At 43.8% G+C, this 17,141-nt stretch overlaps 1 protein-coding gene across 1 annotated transcript in view; it reads left to right on the forward strand.

Moving 5' to 3' along the window:
- Positions 1-17,141, forward strand: part of CFAP221 (cilia and flagella associated protein 221) — an 85,295-nt gene that overhangs the window by 40,741 nt on the left and 27,413 nt on the right. Inside the window, exons 7-11 of the mRNA XM_016209810.2 lie at positions 6,736-6,895; positions 9,100-9,220; positions 9,303-9,414; positions 9,611-9,719; positions 14,957-15,044. Of these exons, the coding sequence (XP_016065296.1) occupies positions 6,736-6,895; positions 9,100-9,220; positions 9,303-9,414; positions 9,611-9,719; positions 14,957-15,044 (590 nt within the window). The remainder of the gene's footprint in view (positions 1-6,735; positions 6,896-9,099; positions 9,221-9,302; positions 9,415-9,610; positions 9,720-14,956; positions 15,045-17,141) is intronic.

Here is a 17,141-nt window from a genome sequence, read left to right on the forward strand (position 1 = left end):
ACATGCCAGGTACCATGCCAAGCACACAACATGCACGGCCCCATTTCATCCCACAGCCCTGGGAGGAGGGACTGTTATCACTTTCAGGCCTAGGAAAGGGAGGCTCAGGGAGGCCAGCTGGCTTAACTCCAGACTCAAGCCTTCGGCGACCACCCCGAGCTGGAAGAGTAATGACACCAGGATGCCCTGGAGTAGGAGAGGGGGCAAATAGAATTGCATCACAGACTAGAGTTTAGGAAAATTCTATTTTGTAAGAAAAAACTTAGGGAAATTAATAATAGCTCTCAACCAAGTCTTATATATTCTGCTTGCCTTCAAGGGCCCATGGTGTCACCTGTTCAAGATGACATGTCAGTTTGGGCTGGGTACGCTCAGTTCACCACAGCAGCGCTCAGTGAACTTCACCCAGACAGCAGTGCCTGTGCCCTGACCAAACTCTGTGCTTCTCCTCGCCATTCAGAAGGGCCGGTGCCACTGAGGCTCGGGAGGAGGCTCGGCTTGTTTTGGCCCATCCCCGTGTCCTGCCAGGAGAGCCTGTCCTCCACCAGGGAGCAGCTCTTCTGTGGGTCCCTCAGGGCTACGCTGGAGAAGGTGCTTGGCCAAGCACAGGCCACAGTAACAGCAGAGGAAAGAAGAAAAGCTCTGGGTGTAAATGAGTGTGGGGGATGTTGCTTAAACAGACATGAATATGTTTCCGTCCAAAGTGGCCTTATAAAAATGAAATACGTTTGTTATAAAAAATTCCAACACTGCAAAAGTTCAAAATCTAATTTGAAAAATATACCCAGAATATTGCCACCCCAGAAAAAGCCATCATCACCATTGTTGAGCATTGTCACAGACACCTCCCCATGCTCATGTAGAGAGAAGGGGTGAGGGGAGCTGGGTACACACAGTGATACGGAGACGGGAAAATATCTGGGAAATGGGAGCTATCGTACATAAAAATACTGGCTTTATGATTTGATAGTGATTAAAGAAAAACAGATGAAGCTAAAGGAATTGGTGAACTTCCCTGGTATAAGTGATTCCTAAAATTTATGACTAAAATTAAGAAAGATTATAAAATATTAAGAGGTCAGAGCCACTTTTTTTTTCAGCTGCCGGCTTCAGCTTCAGCCAGTACCTCGGCTGTGGAAGAAGGGGGAGTTAGCACACGTACTTCCCCTCCCTCCTCACAACTCCCAGTTCTATCATTTTATGTCATCGGATTTATAGCATTTATATTTGGTCTTATGAACATAAATGCCACAGTTGTTTAGTTTCTGTTTAAATAGAACTAGGAGCCCTGGCTGAGTGGCTCAGTTGGTTGGAGTGTCTCCCACACACCAAAAGGCCGCAGGTTGAATCCCTGGTCGGCACGTATGGGAGTCAACCAATCAATGTTTCTCTCATATTGATGTTTCTCGCTTTCTCTCTCTCCCTCTCTCCCTTCCTCTGTCTAAAAATCCATAGAAATATATTGATCCTCTGGTGGGGATAAAATAAATGGAACTAGGGTTTCACCTCCATTCCTTGCTCCATGTTTTCTCCATCTCTATATTTCAGTTCTTTTTCTGGCACCTGGATTGTGTCGTCTAGTGGCTGTTAACATAGGTTCCTGGGGTCAGCATACCTGGAGTGTTTGCCTGTTTAAGAAAGTCTCTCTGCTGCCTGACATCTTGAAGGACAACTTTACTGGGTATAAAAGTCAGAGGAATAACGTGGGAGAAGGGATGATGCTGATAATAACAGTAATAATAACAGTAGCAATAGTTAATGTCTGCATCGTGCTTACCATGTGGCAGACACCTTCTGGAGTGGGCCCTGGGTCTAAGACCCATGGAAATGACATGGCAGCAAGTGGCTCCATCGGCTCCCCTCCCGGCTGTTCTGTGATGTTGGGGTTGGGTCTCTTTGTCACAATCCCCACTTTTCCAGGGCCCAGCCACACTCCCGCATTTCATCACGTTAATCAAAGGGTAGTTGGGTGTGTTTTCAGGGCTGTGACTCTTACCTGAGGGGAAATCTGCTGCCCCCAGGTCTCAGATGCCACATGCCTCAGGCACGCTGCTCATCTGTGCTTTGCAGTTGTAGTCATTCCCCCTTCCATTGGGCATGGTCTTTCCCGCTTATTTTGGTGAGTTTTGCAGGAGGGTAGTCAGGTTAAAATAGCTTTATTTCAACCTCTTTTGCCAGAAGCGCTGCCGGGGTTGCTTGTGCAGGGTTTGTGTCCTTCCATGTCCACCCAGGCATTCGCTCTAGAACTAAGTGCTCAGCACCTAAGTGCCTGTCCCAGGCACTGAGTTAGGGACCGAGGTGCCAAGGGAACAAGACAGACACACTCCTGCTCCGCTGGGGCTGACACGCTGCTGGGGGAGAGACAAGCACACCAAGAAGGCCATTGCCCAGGGTAGAAATGGTAGTGAAGAAAAATAAAGCTGGGTGATGTGGCAGCTCACGGCTCCAGCTAGGTGGTCGGGAAAGGTGTCCCTGAGGAGAAGCGCTGGCAGCTCAGACCTGATGGATAGAGGTCCAGGTCTGGTCAGAGCCGGGAAAGGGACTTCCAGCGGAGGGAGCCATCGGCGCAGAGCCGTAAGCTTGGAAGAGGCTTGGCCTGGTCGTGTGTGAGGAAGTAAGGAGGCCCAGCGTGTCTGGAGGGCGTGAGCAAGGGGAGCAGGTTGCGAGGCCCAACGGGGGACTCGAGCGGATGGGAGTGAGGGTTTGGTTATGAGCTGGATGTGAGTCCATTGGAGGTTTCTAAGCAGGGTGGCGGCTTGACCTCATTTAGGTTTTCAAAGGTCTCTTAGGCTCCGAGGGGAGAGAATATTGGAGTAGCACCGGAGGGGAGCAGTCAGCCCCTGAGGAACAGAGCTGAGGTTGGCCTGGATGCTGCCGTGGGGATGGCCAGGGGTGGGTGGTGAGTGGACAGGCCTTGCTGAAGGGTAGGCGAGGCTGGGGTCAGGGGTGGGTGGTGAGTGGACAGGCCTTGCTGAAGGGTAGGCGAGGCTGGGGTCAGGGGTGGGTGGTGAGTGGACAGGCCTTGCTGAAGGGTAGGCGAGGCTGGGGTCAGGAGGTGGCTCCTGATTTTAGTTGAGCCGTGGGCAGATGGGGGCTCTACACTACACTGCCGGCAGCTCCCAGAGCTCAGCAGTAAGCCCTGCTGCACGGTCACTGTGCCCTCCCAGGATCTGGTGGTGCTGGGCACAGTGCCCGGTACCGTGGGCAGGCAGTACCCGTGCGCCGCACGCCCTGCTCCCAGCCCGCGGTCGTAGGCCTGGCAGACAGTGAGCTTCTTGACCTGCCTGTTTTCCCGGCACCCTTCTCAGACTGCTTCTCGGCCTTCCACCCACAGGCAGAGCCCCGGGGTGCTCTCAGCCTGCTCCCACATCTGCATTTTGGGAGTTTGATGGGCAGGAAGGAAAAGGAAGATTCCAATACTACTTATTTCTGGTTCCAGTGGCAAACGCTTGCTGGAGGGAGAAGGGGTTAAAGATTAAAATAAAGACCAAGGACTATTAAGAACTCAAAATGGGTCAAGTATAAGTTTTTCCAAGAAACATTTCCTCCTCTTGACATTAAAATGACAATTTCGTAACAAGAAAATGTAACTTGCTTATTTGCCTCGGACTTTGGGAAGGACACATTTACAGGACACACACTACGGGCCAAGTGTTACTCCAGACCCTGGACGTTACTCTCTCCTCGCCCCATTTCACCGATGAGAAAATGAGGCTCAGGTAGAGTAACCAGGCCACAGAGCTCGTGGGAGGCCAAAGGGCGTGAGTCGGGGTCTGTGTGGCCTCCAGGGCCCTTCCTTGTCCACGTGCAGTGACAGCCTGGGATTGTCCCAGTGGGTGGCATGTGACTCGCGTGGTGAGTCAGATGGAAGGAGCACCTTGAAGCCCTCCCTTCTGTAATCCAGTGAGTCAGAGAACTGTTGGAGTTTGTCAACAGCTTGTTCATGGACAACTTTTAAACTACGTAACTATTAAAGTCTCAACTGAGGTGTAGAGAGATTAAGGAGTTTACCCAAAAATCACAGCTAGAGAAACCCTAAATTTGGAAGATCGAGGTCAATACTTACTAACACTTCAAGCCTGTGGGAGAATGGTCTGTACTGAGATTCTTAAAGAAAAAGCTACTTAAAAATTATAACAACATTGTAATAATACTGTATGCACATGTAAGACGAGAAATCTTTAAAAATTATCCCCATCCTGGGCCTTATGCCCTAACAAATAATGTACTTTTTAATTTTCTTCTTTCAGTAACTGCCATATTTGTGCACATTTTACGAGATTGTAATCGAGGCAGAGTATCGTGGTATTTTCTGCTGATTTCATTTACAATTATAGCAGTTCTAAGTGTTGTTACATTTTCTTCCTAATACTCATTTTGTCGATAAACTGGGGTTTCTTCACCTTTAGTTTATTTGTTTGGTCCTTGCTTCCCCCTCTCTCTCCCTCCTCACCCTCCCCGCCCTGTGATTTAACATTACCCCTGGTTGTGTTACGGGTAATAATCTGAAATTGAATTGAAGCCATAAAACCATAGTTTGGGTTTTCTTAATGAAGTAGTAAATTTGGGTGTGCTCTTCTCACTTCTGAAACATGAAACATGCTCTCATTCACCCCACCGTTAATATTTGCCAAGCAATAAGCTATGACTGTAACTTTCGAGAATCGTCTGCGGCCAAGTTCTGTTAACAGAGCTGTGTTAACAGGTCCCTGTTAATGGAAAAGGCGACGTGCTCCGGTTGCCTCGGCCACAGCTCCAGTGTGCTTTATGTATTGGAGCTGGGCTGGGAGCACTTAAAAATAAATCAGCCAGGTCAAGGCAAACATTAATCCTTGCTCCAGAGCTTGTTCTTATTTTTTAAGTTAATGAGCTGAAGCAGAAGCACTAGAATGTTCTTAGTCTAAAGCCCCCAGTGATTTGCAGGTCAAACGGGGGTATTTTCTGATCAAGCGGGTGGTCGAGGTACTGAACTGCAGGGCATTGGGGCGTTTCTGTTCTGCTGAGTGGAGGGCACCTGCTGGTTACCCCTTCCCTGCAGCAGTCTCTTGAATCACTGGCGGGTGTTATTTAAAGATTTTCATTCTGCTCTCAGGAAATTGACAAATAGCTATTTCTGAAGCACTGGGCTGGGGATCCACGAAGATGAAAGAGCTTTGGGCCTGCTGTCTCGCTGAGGGGCTTGCAATCTAGTTAGGAGCTTGTAACATTGAAAGGCAACAATTCAGGCAGTGCCTGAGTCCTGCAGGGCTGACGAGTTTAGAGGGATTTCCGTCCCTATGGATGGAGAGTCAGGAGGAGTTTCATGTAATGCGTAACATGACATAGGCTTAAAGTTTAGATTCATTCACTCATTCAACAAGTATTTATTGGGGTGGGAACACAATTATGAGGAGGCTCCTGCTTCTGTAAAATTTATATTCAAATCCAGGAACAGGCAGATGGTAAATAGGTAATTTCAGAGAGTAGGATGAAAAACCAAAAGATCTAGAGAAAGGGCTTCCCAGGCTAAGGAAACAGCAAGAGCCAAGGCCCTGAGGCAGCAGGAGCCCGACCTCCGGGGGTTAGAGCAGAGGCCCTCCCCTCCTTCCCGTCTCAGCTGAGCCTCTCCTCCCCGAGAGGCCTGTCTGCGCGCCCTGTCTCAGAGAGCACGTCGCCTTTTGCCTGTTGGTACTCATGACTTTATATTTTACATTCGTATATTTATTTCTGTTTGCTATCCCCAGTTAGAATGTAAACTCTGAGATCCGTGACTGTTTTGTTTATTGCTGTTTCTCAAGTGCCTACAGCAGTGCCTGGCACCCAGCTAGGGCCCCGTGAAAGCCTAGCTGGCTGAGGGCGCGTCCCGTGGCGAGCGCAGAGCGTGGCCGTACACGGTTCAGAGGACGGTTAGACGGACGGTGTGTGAGGGCTTTAGGAGGGCGTGTGCAAGGCCTCCGCAGGGACGGGAGAGAGCAAATGCGCAGGGGCACAGGGAGCCATTTAGGAAGCAAGCCCGAGGGCCTTCAGCGGCGCCAGCACAGCAGCCCTTCTCACTCTTGGCCCCTTGGCCTGCCTCCTCTCCCCTCTCCCTTCCTCCCTCTTCTTTTCTTTCCACGTGTATTGGGCACCTACTGTGTTCCAGCCCTGATGGCAACAGAGGTACAAGGGAGGATTGGGACATGATGGGGTATTTGACTTTGAAGAGAACAGTTGTCCATCCTGAAAATGTTAAAGCAAAGAATCAAATTATACAAAAATATAGGGAACTGCATTATTTGGACAAAAACTTTAATGTATGTTCCTAGCTTTACCTGGTTGCTCACAGCATTGACACTGACATCTGGTAATTAGTTTAAAGATCACAGTTCTGGGAGTTCATCTGTGACTTACTAATACTGATTGATATGTATGTATTTAGGTAACTGACACAATCCAATAATTATTATAAAGGATTATTGTATTAATTGGTAAATAAAAATCAATGTAAACCCCAGAAGGTGTTTCATGTGTATTTAATGAAAAGGCTACATAAAGAGGATAGAAATACTTGTGCTTATCCTGGGAAGAATGTGTGTGCATGTGTGTGCTTGCATGTGTGTGCATGTGTGTGCATGCACGTGTGTGTGCATGTGTGTGCATGCATGTGTGCATGCACATGTATGTGTGTGTGCATGTGTGTGCACGCACGCATACATGCCTCTTTGGCTGGACTTTGTGGAAGAGAAAGCATCATTTTTTTCTCATTTCTCTCCTCAGGGATAATCCCAGCTAACGGGAAGATGAACGTGACTGTCAAGTTCACGCCCTGTCAGTACGGGACGGCCCAAGTAAGAATGCAGCTGTGGATTTCCCAGTTCAACTCTCAGCCCTACGAGTGCGTCTTCACCGGCACGTGCTGCCCCAACATGGCGTTAAGGTACGGCGGCTTTGCAGTGCTTTTGTTTGTTCCTAAAATCTTTTCAAGAATCCAAGTCTTCCTTCTATTCTGGTTTTCTGTCTTGTAACAGAATGTCATAAAAAACTGACTTTAAATGCACTTTAAAATATAAGGTAATGCACGGAATACCTCTACTTGTAGCAGCCGTTGCTTCTGCCAGGAGGGGAAGTGCTGACTGAGGAAAAGGGGTTTTCAAGGGATACATTCTCTCACTGATGATTACTGGTGAGCTGTTTGAATTTTTGACCTTATGTATGTATGACTGTTTACTCAAAAATTTAAATCATAAGGCCAGAGCAACATAACTTTTCAAAGTTTCAATATAATATTATAATTTATTGAGTATCTGCTCTGGGTAGTGTCCACTGCAAAGCCCCACACCCTGAAGATACCCACAGCAGAGGAGCCGAAATGCGTCGCGTATAACAAGTGACTTCGACATAAGGCAGAAAGGGAAATGGCCACACAGGAGGGGTTTTTAAAAATACTATCAGCGTTCAAGTCAGTGTAAAGATGTGAAATGGGGTTGTTTTACTTCATAACAACTTTTCTTCTGAAGTTCTATTTTCATTTGAATGTGAGCTTGTATTTTTATATCCCAATCTAGCTAGTTAATATTATGTTTTATTTTAATATGCATGATTTTTATAAAAGTTAAAAGGAAAATTTGTCACAGTATAAATATTAATTTTGGAAAATCCTTATAAATATTTTGAAAATGATAAAGAAATAGCTTGATTTTCTTCCTTTTGTGATGCATAGAAATGTTTTACATATTTACATCATAAGGCATATTAAAAGTGTAATTTCATGATTTATTATATATTTATATCATGATTTTCTTTCTAAAGACATCACTTGAGTGGGAGTTTTACTTATATATCTTTCTGTAGACATGCACAAAAGCATTGTATGGAAATGCCAATATACACTATTTCTTAACTAGTATGTTTTGGTTTCCCAACTAGTTTAATATCTTATTTAGCACACTCTTGACATTTTTAAGGGTCAAGACCTTCCTATCTCCCCAAACTGCAAATGGTCTTATAATAAATTTCACCATGAAGGAACAAATTATCCTGCATTCAGTGTTCTCTGGAAGTTTCATGGGTTGCTTTTTGTTTCAGAATTGGGTGTGTGATGGACTTACCCATGTCCTAAACTTGGCATGACCAAATTCCAGGTGCAACTCTTCAGTTTCTCACTGTCTTAGACCCCTTCATTTTTATTGTCAGTACCAGCAATGAGATTTCTTAAGGAGACTGTTTTAACACCCTCAGTTTTCATTGTTGTTTCCTAATATTACGGCAGAATTGATGTCAGAGCTCTATTGAGATGTGGATGCTGAGCACAGCTCACTCCCTGACCAAGCACCTCACTCCCGCACATCACGGCATGCCCCTCAGTGTGCCTCTCAGCACAGGGGCTCCCAGCCATGGGCCCCCCAGGCGCCCTTACTTAGGCAGCGTCAAACGTGAGGCTGCTGGCACGCCGCTCTTGCTGTGCAGTGGGGCCTGTTCCACGGGTGCTCAGAGAATGCATGCTTAGCATATTCTCATCTCCTGTGTGTAATTTCATGGAAATCAGTAATGCTGTAAAACAAACGTTCAGGCATTTTGCCTAAAGAAATGCTTCATAGGTAGCACTTCTGAACATGACGCAGTTATTTATTATGTTCAAATAGCTTCCGCAGGCATGTTAGCAGCACTGTCCATACCTACATGTGTCCAAAGGCAGTTTGCAGTTATAGAAAAGATCTCAAACATTTGTCTGAATCACCTTGTGAAAGATCTTACTGCAAACAGTGGATATAATCATTCTTTTGCTAGGAAGATAAATCAACGGAAGATTTTTTTAATGTAGTAAATTTAGCTGTTGAAAACCAATAGCCTGGAAATGAATTATGCTAGACTGTGAGAGCAATTTTCAGTATAGCATGCTTTCTGCTGGTTATGTTCTCTGAGAACATGAGGAGACACAGCCATTGGGAGCTGTTTTGGTTTAAACAGTTACCTTCTGGTATACTTACATTGCATTTATTGTAGCAGACCCATGCTTTAGCACAACTGATTTTCAACTACTAATTAATGGACTATCAGTCATAGTATTATCAGAAGGCAGATAAAAATAGGAACCTTGAGTTGATTGATTATATACTAATTTTAAATCTGTTTAAACTGTAGATTAGAAGAATTTGAAAGATTAAATATTCTTTCTAAGAAAGTAGACATTCCTGCAGAAAAGTCAATGACACAGATAAATTTTCACCGACTGCCAGCAAAGTTAAAACCTCCAAAGATTAAGGTAAGTGGTCATCATGTTAACCGTGATGGGAGGAATGAGAGAGAAGCAAAATAATGACTTTTTCCTCCTGATTTGGTCGCAGGAAATTGAATATCAGAACTTGAGATTTCCAGTAAATTTATCAAATCCATTTGCTGTGGCAACTGTTTTAAACCAAGAACCAGGAAAATTGAAGATTAAAGAATTAAGAGAAGGTAACCAGCTGAGCCACTGTAAATCAGCACCTGGGCAGAGCAGGAAAGACTTATTGCTTGTGGCATTTACTATTTATGAACGATAACAACAAAACTCACTTAGATCTCTGAGTTTTGCCTTTAGAAATGTGTTTTTCCCTCAGCAAATGACTCTGATTTGATTACTGGTATAATCATTGTCTGCTCCTGCCCTCAGTTTTGGACCAAGGCAATGAGGTTTCAAAAACAAGGCAGATGAAGGAAGCACTGTTTGAACAGAAAGTCAGACAGGACACTGTGGAAGAGATTGAAAATCACCTGAAATGGTAAATATTGAGCACTTTTTTGTATCAAGTGACAGTAGTTTGTTTTTGATAATGGCTTTTTTATATGAGACAATGAAATGTCGTAACTCTTGAAAACTCTGATTATTGTTTCCCTCCACTGGACCGTCCATTTCAGAATGAAGCCACTTGTAGGAATAAATCAGTGACCAGCCTTTCCCTTCCCTAAGTGTGCCCAGGCAGCGGGAGGCCCGAGCACACAGGCGAGAAGCGGGCCGCTGCTCCCGGCCGCCCGAGTCTCACCCGCTGGGAGCGCCGGGGCCTCTGCCAGCCCGCAGTGCGGGCTGTGGGGGCGGCTGCTGATGGAGGCTTTAAAACTCAGAGTCGAGACTTCTGCCTGTCTCCTGCGGTCACAATGGAGCCCTTTTCACAATTTTTTACCAGGTCATACGTGGCATTTCCATGTGTATGGATTCAGCTAAAGCAAACTTCAGAAACTCTTAAGCAAAAAATAAAGATTCCTGTAAAGGGTCTTTGAGAGGCCGTCTTGTCTGCCCAGGCGTTCCCCACCCAGCCACCCTGCTTGCATTGGGGGAGGGGTGCCCTTTGTTTTCATGGAAATACCTTCCACTTCAGCATAAGTTTGTATTCAGGGTCTGAGCTCAGCTAAATAGGAAGAATGTCAAGTAATTGAAGAGCATTTTTAACAATTTTTTATTTTCCAATTACAGTTGACATACAACATTACATTAGTTTTAAGTGACTAACACAGTGATTGGACATTATATCACTTACTAAGTGATCATCCTTATCAATCTAGTCCCCATCTGACATCATATATAGTTATTACAATATTATTGACTATATTCCCATTGCTGTAGTTTACATCCCCATGGCTTTTCCATAACTACCAATTTGTACTTCTTAATCCCTTCATCTTTTTCACTCAACACACTATCCCACTGGCAACTGTCAAAATGTTCTCTGTATCTATGAGTCTGTTTCTGTTCTGCTTGTTTGTTTATTTGTTTTTTAGATTCAATTGTTTATAGATATATGTTCATTGCCATTTTATTATTCATATTTTTAATCTTTTTTCCTTCTTCTTCTTAAACAAGTCCCTTTAACATTTCTTGTAATACTGATTTGGTGAATGTGAACTCCTTTAGCTTTTTCTTATCTGGGAAGCTTTTTATCTGACCTTCAATTCCTAATGACAGCTTTGCTGGGTAGACTAATCTTGGTTATAGGTCTCTGCTTTTCATCACTTTGAATATTTCTTGCCACTCCCTTCTGGCCTGCAAAGTTTCTGTTGAGAAATCATCTGACAGTCTTAAGGGAGCTCCCTTGTAGGTGAGTAACTGCTTTTTTCTTACTGCTTTTAAGATTCTCTCTTTGTCTTTAACCTTTGGCATTTTAATTATGATGTGTCTTGCTGTGGGCCTCTTTGGGTTCCTCTTGTTTGGGACTCTCTGATCTTCCTGGACTTGTATGTCTATTTCCTTCACCAGGTTACTGAAGTTTTCCATCATTATTTTTTCACATAGATTTTCAATTCCTTGTCCTCTCTCTTCTCCTTCCGGCATCGCCATGATGTGAATGTTGATATGCTTGAAGTTGTCCCAGAGGCTCCTAATACTATCCTCACTTTTTAGACTCTTTTTCCCATTTGCTGTTCTGACTGGGTGTTTTCTGCTTCCTTACCTTCCAAATCTCTGATTTGATTCTCTGCTTCATCTCTTCCACTGTTGATTCCCTGTAATGTATTCTTCATTTCAGTTAGTGATTCTTCATTTCTGACTTTTAAAAAATGTTTTCTGGTTCTGTTTTTATGTTTCCTATCTCTTTGTTGAAGTTCTCACTAAGTTCATTTATTCTTCCCCTAAGTTCATTGAGCATCTTCATAACCAGTGTTTAAACTCTGCGTCTAGTAGATTGCTTGTCTCCATTTTGTTTAGCCCTTTTTCTGGAGTTTTATTCTGTTCTTTCATTTGGGACATGTTTTTTATTGTTGTTGTTTTGACTCCTCATTTTGATAGCCTCCCTGTGTTTGTTTCTGTGTATTAGGTAGAGCTGCTACATCTCCCAGGCTTGGTAGATTGGTCTTATGTAGTAGGTGTCCTGTAGGGCCCAGTTGCACAGCCTTCCTGATCACCCGAGCTGGACATTCCAGATGGGCCCCCCGTGTTGGCTGTGTGTACTCTCTTGCTGTAACTGAGCCTTGATTGCTGGTGCCATGTCAATGGAAGGATTTACTCACAGGTGGATCAGCTGCACAGACCAGTTGCAGCCACCTTGTAGGATCAGCTGTTCAAGGACCCACCCCTTGGATCAAGATTTACTTCAGTGGGGCTCTGGTTTCCATTGATTCTTCCCCTTGAGTATGTCCCTTGTGGAGGTGATTAGGTGTGCTTTGAAGTGGTCAGAAGCTGTTTACCAGTTGTGCTGGCTCTGGAGCCTCCTGGAAAAGGTAGGCCAAGGTCAGCTACCACCTGTGTTCTGCCAGGGACCACCTGGCATGGGCTACAATCAGTCTGTGGATGGCTGCTACATGTGCTAGGCTTGGAGGTGCCAGAAGAGGCCAAGCTGCTGACTGCCACTGGGCTTGAGGCCACTTAGGGAGAGGTACATGGCAATCCAAGGTCAGATGCTGCTTGTCTGAGAGGTTTTAGGAAAGTCAGAAGCATGATCCAATACAAGCCACTCATATGGAAAAGCCACTGGAAACAGCTTGGGTGGGCCCACAAGTTAGTTGTGGTGGAGTCTCAGGGAATCACCAGGGTAGCGTTAATGGTGTCAGCTAGGTTGATGGAGATTCGGATATGGTGCCCACCTGCCAGCTCTGTGGGGAAGGGCTCACCAAAGGAACTATGGTCTCTGCCAACACTTCTGTCGAAGAGAAAGCTGCCCCTCCAGCTCTCACCCTGATGCCAGACACTTCAGTTCTTCCTGGTATGTCTCTGGTGCCCTTCCAGCAGCTGTCCCAGTGCTGGAACTCAGAGGGAGTGAGTCCAAGTAAGTCCGTGTGTGAGGGCTATAAGAGGAACACCTGGGACTCCAGCTGCCCTCCATCTCACTCAGCCACAATCCCCAATGGTTTTTACATCAAGAAGTTATGGGGTCTTTTCTTCCTGGCACTGGAACCTAGGGTTGGGGGGGCCTGGTATGGGACTGGGACCCCTCATGTCTTAGGGCAGACCTCTGGAGTCTGGATATCCCTCCCAATTTTTATCTATCACCCATGAGTATGGGACCAGCCTGTTCCATGTCTCCACCCCTCCTACCAGACTCAATGTGGCTTATTCTTTGTTTCCTTAGTTGTAGGACTTTCATTTAGCTAGATAGAATTCAGGTGGTTCTGAATGATGGTTTTTCTGTAGTTTAGTTTTAATTTTGATGTGGTTGTGGAAGATTCACATACCATATTTGCCTATACACCATCTTCAGAGAGCATTTCTAAAAATATTCTTTCTCTGTTATAAAAATGAACACATTGTCATGGTAGAAAACCTGAAAAATATTATTTATAAAGTATTGGGAGGGAAAAATCATCACTATGTTTTTGTATTTAAATGTTTTATTATGAGCATATATTCTTTTCAAAATAATAAAGAAATTTAAAGATAAAAAATAACCAGTATGATGCAATGACCATGTCCTTCCTTCTATGCTTGAAATCACATCCTAAATTCAATTTTGAATGCCATGTTGTTCACTTAATATTTTCTCCCAACTTTTTTTGTTGAAAGATTTTAAACCTTCCAGTAACACCCATATACACTTGATGTAGGTTCACCAGTTGTTAAAATTATGTAACATACACTTCCCCTTACTTTCTACACACACACACACACACACACACCTTAATTTTCCTGAGCCATTTGAAAGTAAATTGCAGACATCATGAAGCTTCACTCCTAAAGACTTTAGCATGTAATTCCTAAAAACAAAGATATCTCCAACATTACCATAATTGCTTCTGAGAAAGTTAACATTATTACAATCAGATTGTAATAATCAACCCTCACACAAATTTACCCAGTTGTCCCATTCATGTCCTTTATACCTGGGTTTTTGTTTTTGGAGAGGATGAATCCAGGGTCCAATCAAAGATCATACAATTTGTATTTAGTTTTCATGTCTCTTTTGTCTCCTTTAAGCTAAAACAGTTCTCCAGACACCCCCTTTCTTTTTTAAAGCCATAGCTACTGCTTATTTTGAACATGTATCAGGTTTCACGATAAATACATTACATACCAGAGATTTTTAAATGGTGAATAAATGCATAAAACATAATATTCACCATTTTAATAATTTTAAAGTGTACAATGCAGAGGTTTTAGGTATATTCATAATATTGTGTAACTCTTACCATTAATTAATTCCAGGACATTTGCATCACTCCAAAAATAAACCCCTTACCCATGAAGCAGTGATTCTCATTCCCCTCCCCGCCAAGCCCTGGCAACCACCATAGATTTGCTTATTCTGGACATTTTATATGAATGGAATCATACAATATATGGCCTTTTGTAACTGGCTTCTTTCATTTAACATGTTTTCAAGGTTCATCCATGTCATAGCCTCTATCAAGACTCTATTCCTTTTTATGAATAATGTTCCATTATATGGACATTCTACATTTTGTTTGTCCATTCATCAGTTGATGAGTTGGTGGTCTCCATTTTTGGGCAATTGTGAATAATGCTGCTATGAGCATTTATATACAAGTTTTTGTATGAACATATCTTTTCTGTTCTTATGGGCATATAGCAAGGAATGGATTTGCTTGGTCATGTGGTAATTCTATGTTTAACTTTTTGCAAAGCTGCCAAAGTTTTCCATCATGGCCAAACCATTTTATATTCCCATCAGAAATGTTTGAGTGTTCCAGTTTCGCTATATCCTTGGCAATACCTCTTCTTTTTCTTGTTATTATTATTATTATTATCATTATCATCATCATCATCGCCATCTTAGTGGGTGTGAAGTGGTACATCATCGGAGTTGATTTGCATTTCCTTAATGACTAATAATGAACATCCAGATTTTTTTGTTCATAAACATTTCAGCATGTGTCACTAGAAGAAAAGCTTAATTTTACAGAACCCATTATTCATCTTAACTATGCCGCCAATGGCTACACCTCCTCTTCCCCGTGGTGTCTCCTCCAGTATCTCAGCATCCCTTTTCAATCGTAGAGTATGGTTAAGACTCTGCATTCTAAAATTGGCTATTGCATTCTGATGGTTTCTGGAAGTTGTGTTTTTTCTCCCCAGGCGGGTGCACCTTGGTAAAGATCATATGTCTTTTAAATTTATAAAAGATCTTGCCGATGAGCAGCAAAGAATAAACGACAAATACAAGGTCAGAATCACTGCTAACTGTATATCACGTAGTTCACTAACTAGTTTGAATTCCTGCTGTAGGCAAGATGCCGTATCAGGGGAAAGAAAACTTACAGCGAAGTTGGGAGGAGAAGAAGCTGATAACAAGCTGGCTGTTAACTGTAATTAAGGCTGGCTGTAAATATCACAAGAGACCGCTACTAAGTATTAGGGGGATTCAGAAGCTAGAGGGGAGAGAGAACTCATCTAACTGGAAACCTTCCTTTAAGACATGGTATAATTTTGAGAAATTGTCAAGGGGACAATTGAGAGGAAGGGGATGCTTCAAGTTTGGGCTGGAATTCCAGGTGCGAATTGCAACTATCCTATGATCTGCAGGTCATGAAGATAAGAAAGACCAAAGACAATAATCAGGAGCCACACAAAATCCAGATTCAAACAAAAGTTCCAAGTCAAAGACATTCAAAGGGGCTGAGCAGAGAGTGGAAACCTGGTTAGGGGAGGAAGCCACACCTGAGTCACCAAGGCAGCACCTGTAGGTTCAGGGATGGGAGAGTAGAGACGGAAACTGTGGGACTGTGCAACACCCCTGGGCTTACTGTGTTTCATGTGTTTCATAAGGCATTGTTAGTTGCAGGGCAGGTGCAGAGAACAGTAGACAGGTCCATAGTGGCTGAAGCACAGGACACACAGGGATGAGAGGTGATAGGACTTGGCTGGGGCTCCGTGGTGCAGGGGCTTGGACTTGACTGGTAGGGCTTATGGAATCATCACTTACTGTATTAGTCAGCTAGGGCTGCCGTAACAAAATACAACAGACTGGGTGGCTTAAACAACAGAAATCTATTTCCTCACAGTTCTGGAGGCTAGATGACCAAGATTAAGGTGTTAGCAGGGTTGGTTCCTCCTGAGGTCTCTCTTTGGCTTGTAAGTGGCTGTCTTTTCCCTGTGTCTTCACATTGTCTTCCTTTTGTGTCCAAATTACTTCCAACCCTAATCACCTCATTTTAACTTGATTGCCTCTTGAACTATCATATCTCCTGACTAGGAGTTAGAATTGGAATTTTGGAGGGACACAATTCAACCATAAAACGCATATGTAATCTTGGGAGTGCGACTTCCCACAATCAGTGCTACGCATAGTGACAGTACTGAGCAAGAGGGACTGGGAAAAAACATGTATCTTGTCAGATATGAATATATATCTCAGATAGAATATGTTTTCTTCCTAGATTTGGAGTAGAAATCAGATATTTGAATAAATTTGTTCTTTTTTAATTTTTAAAAAAATGTAAAATCATTACATTGGTAAATCTTAGCATTTAGGAAAGGCACATGTTTGACTGGCATTTAAACTTGGTTTGGTATGTTGTTCAGATCCTTTGCACATGATTTTAAAAACAAAATGTCAAGTGTTTTCTGTTTTAATGACGAAGGTGATAGACATGCCACAGCTGCGTCAATGTGAGAGTTAAGGCTGTAACTGCCAGCCTTTGGTTGACAGACAAACCCAACTGTTTATTCACTAGGCAAGTGTACTGAATGCCCACTGCATGTAAGGTTCTGTGCTAGTGAGCAAGCCATGGCCCCTGCCCTAGAGATCAGTCCAGACGGGGCACAGAAACATTAAGAGATGGTACAAAATGTGCTGAGTGCAGTGACAAAGCTAGAACTTATAGAAAAATTGGAGTTGAGGAGTAAGGAAAAGGAAGACGGTTCCTAGGTTCCCAGCTTGTGTGCGTGTTTGTGGTTTTAAAGGAGATCGCAAATTTGGAGAAACCCTGGCTTAGTGGAAGATGAGAAGTTTAATGTAGGATCTGTTATATCTGGGGCAACTAGAGGGTGTCCAGGTGGCAGCTGAAGGGACAGGCCTGCACTGGAGACAGAGACTTGGGAGTGATCAGCACTGAGTAGAGATTGATACCACAGAACAAGTGTGGTGACCTGGGGAAAGTAAGTATCTTGAGAAAGAAGTAGCTCAAGGCAGGAATTGTGGAGGACTTCATGGCTTAAGAGGAGACCAGCAGACAACTAAGGAGGTAGAGGAGAAATGGCTGGGAGGTCAGCGGGCCTGGGGAACACAGAGAAAGCAGACTCGGGGGGATCAGTCAAGTGC

Source organism: Miniopterus natalensis, chromosome 8 (genome assembly GCF_054644295.1).
Source record: "Miniopterus natalensis isolate mMinNat1 chromosome 8, mMinNat1.hap1, whole genome shotgun sequence".
Lineage (NCBI taxonomy): Eukaryota > Metazoa > Chordata > Mammalia > Chiroptera > Miniopteridae > Miniopterus > Miniopterus natalensis.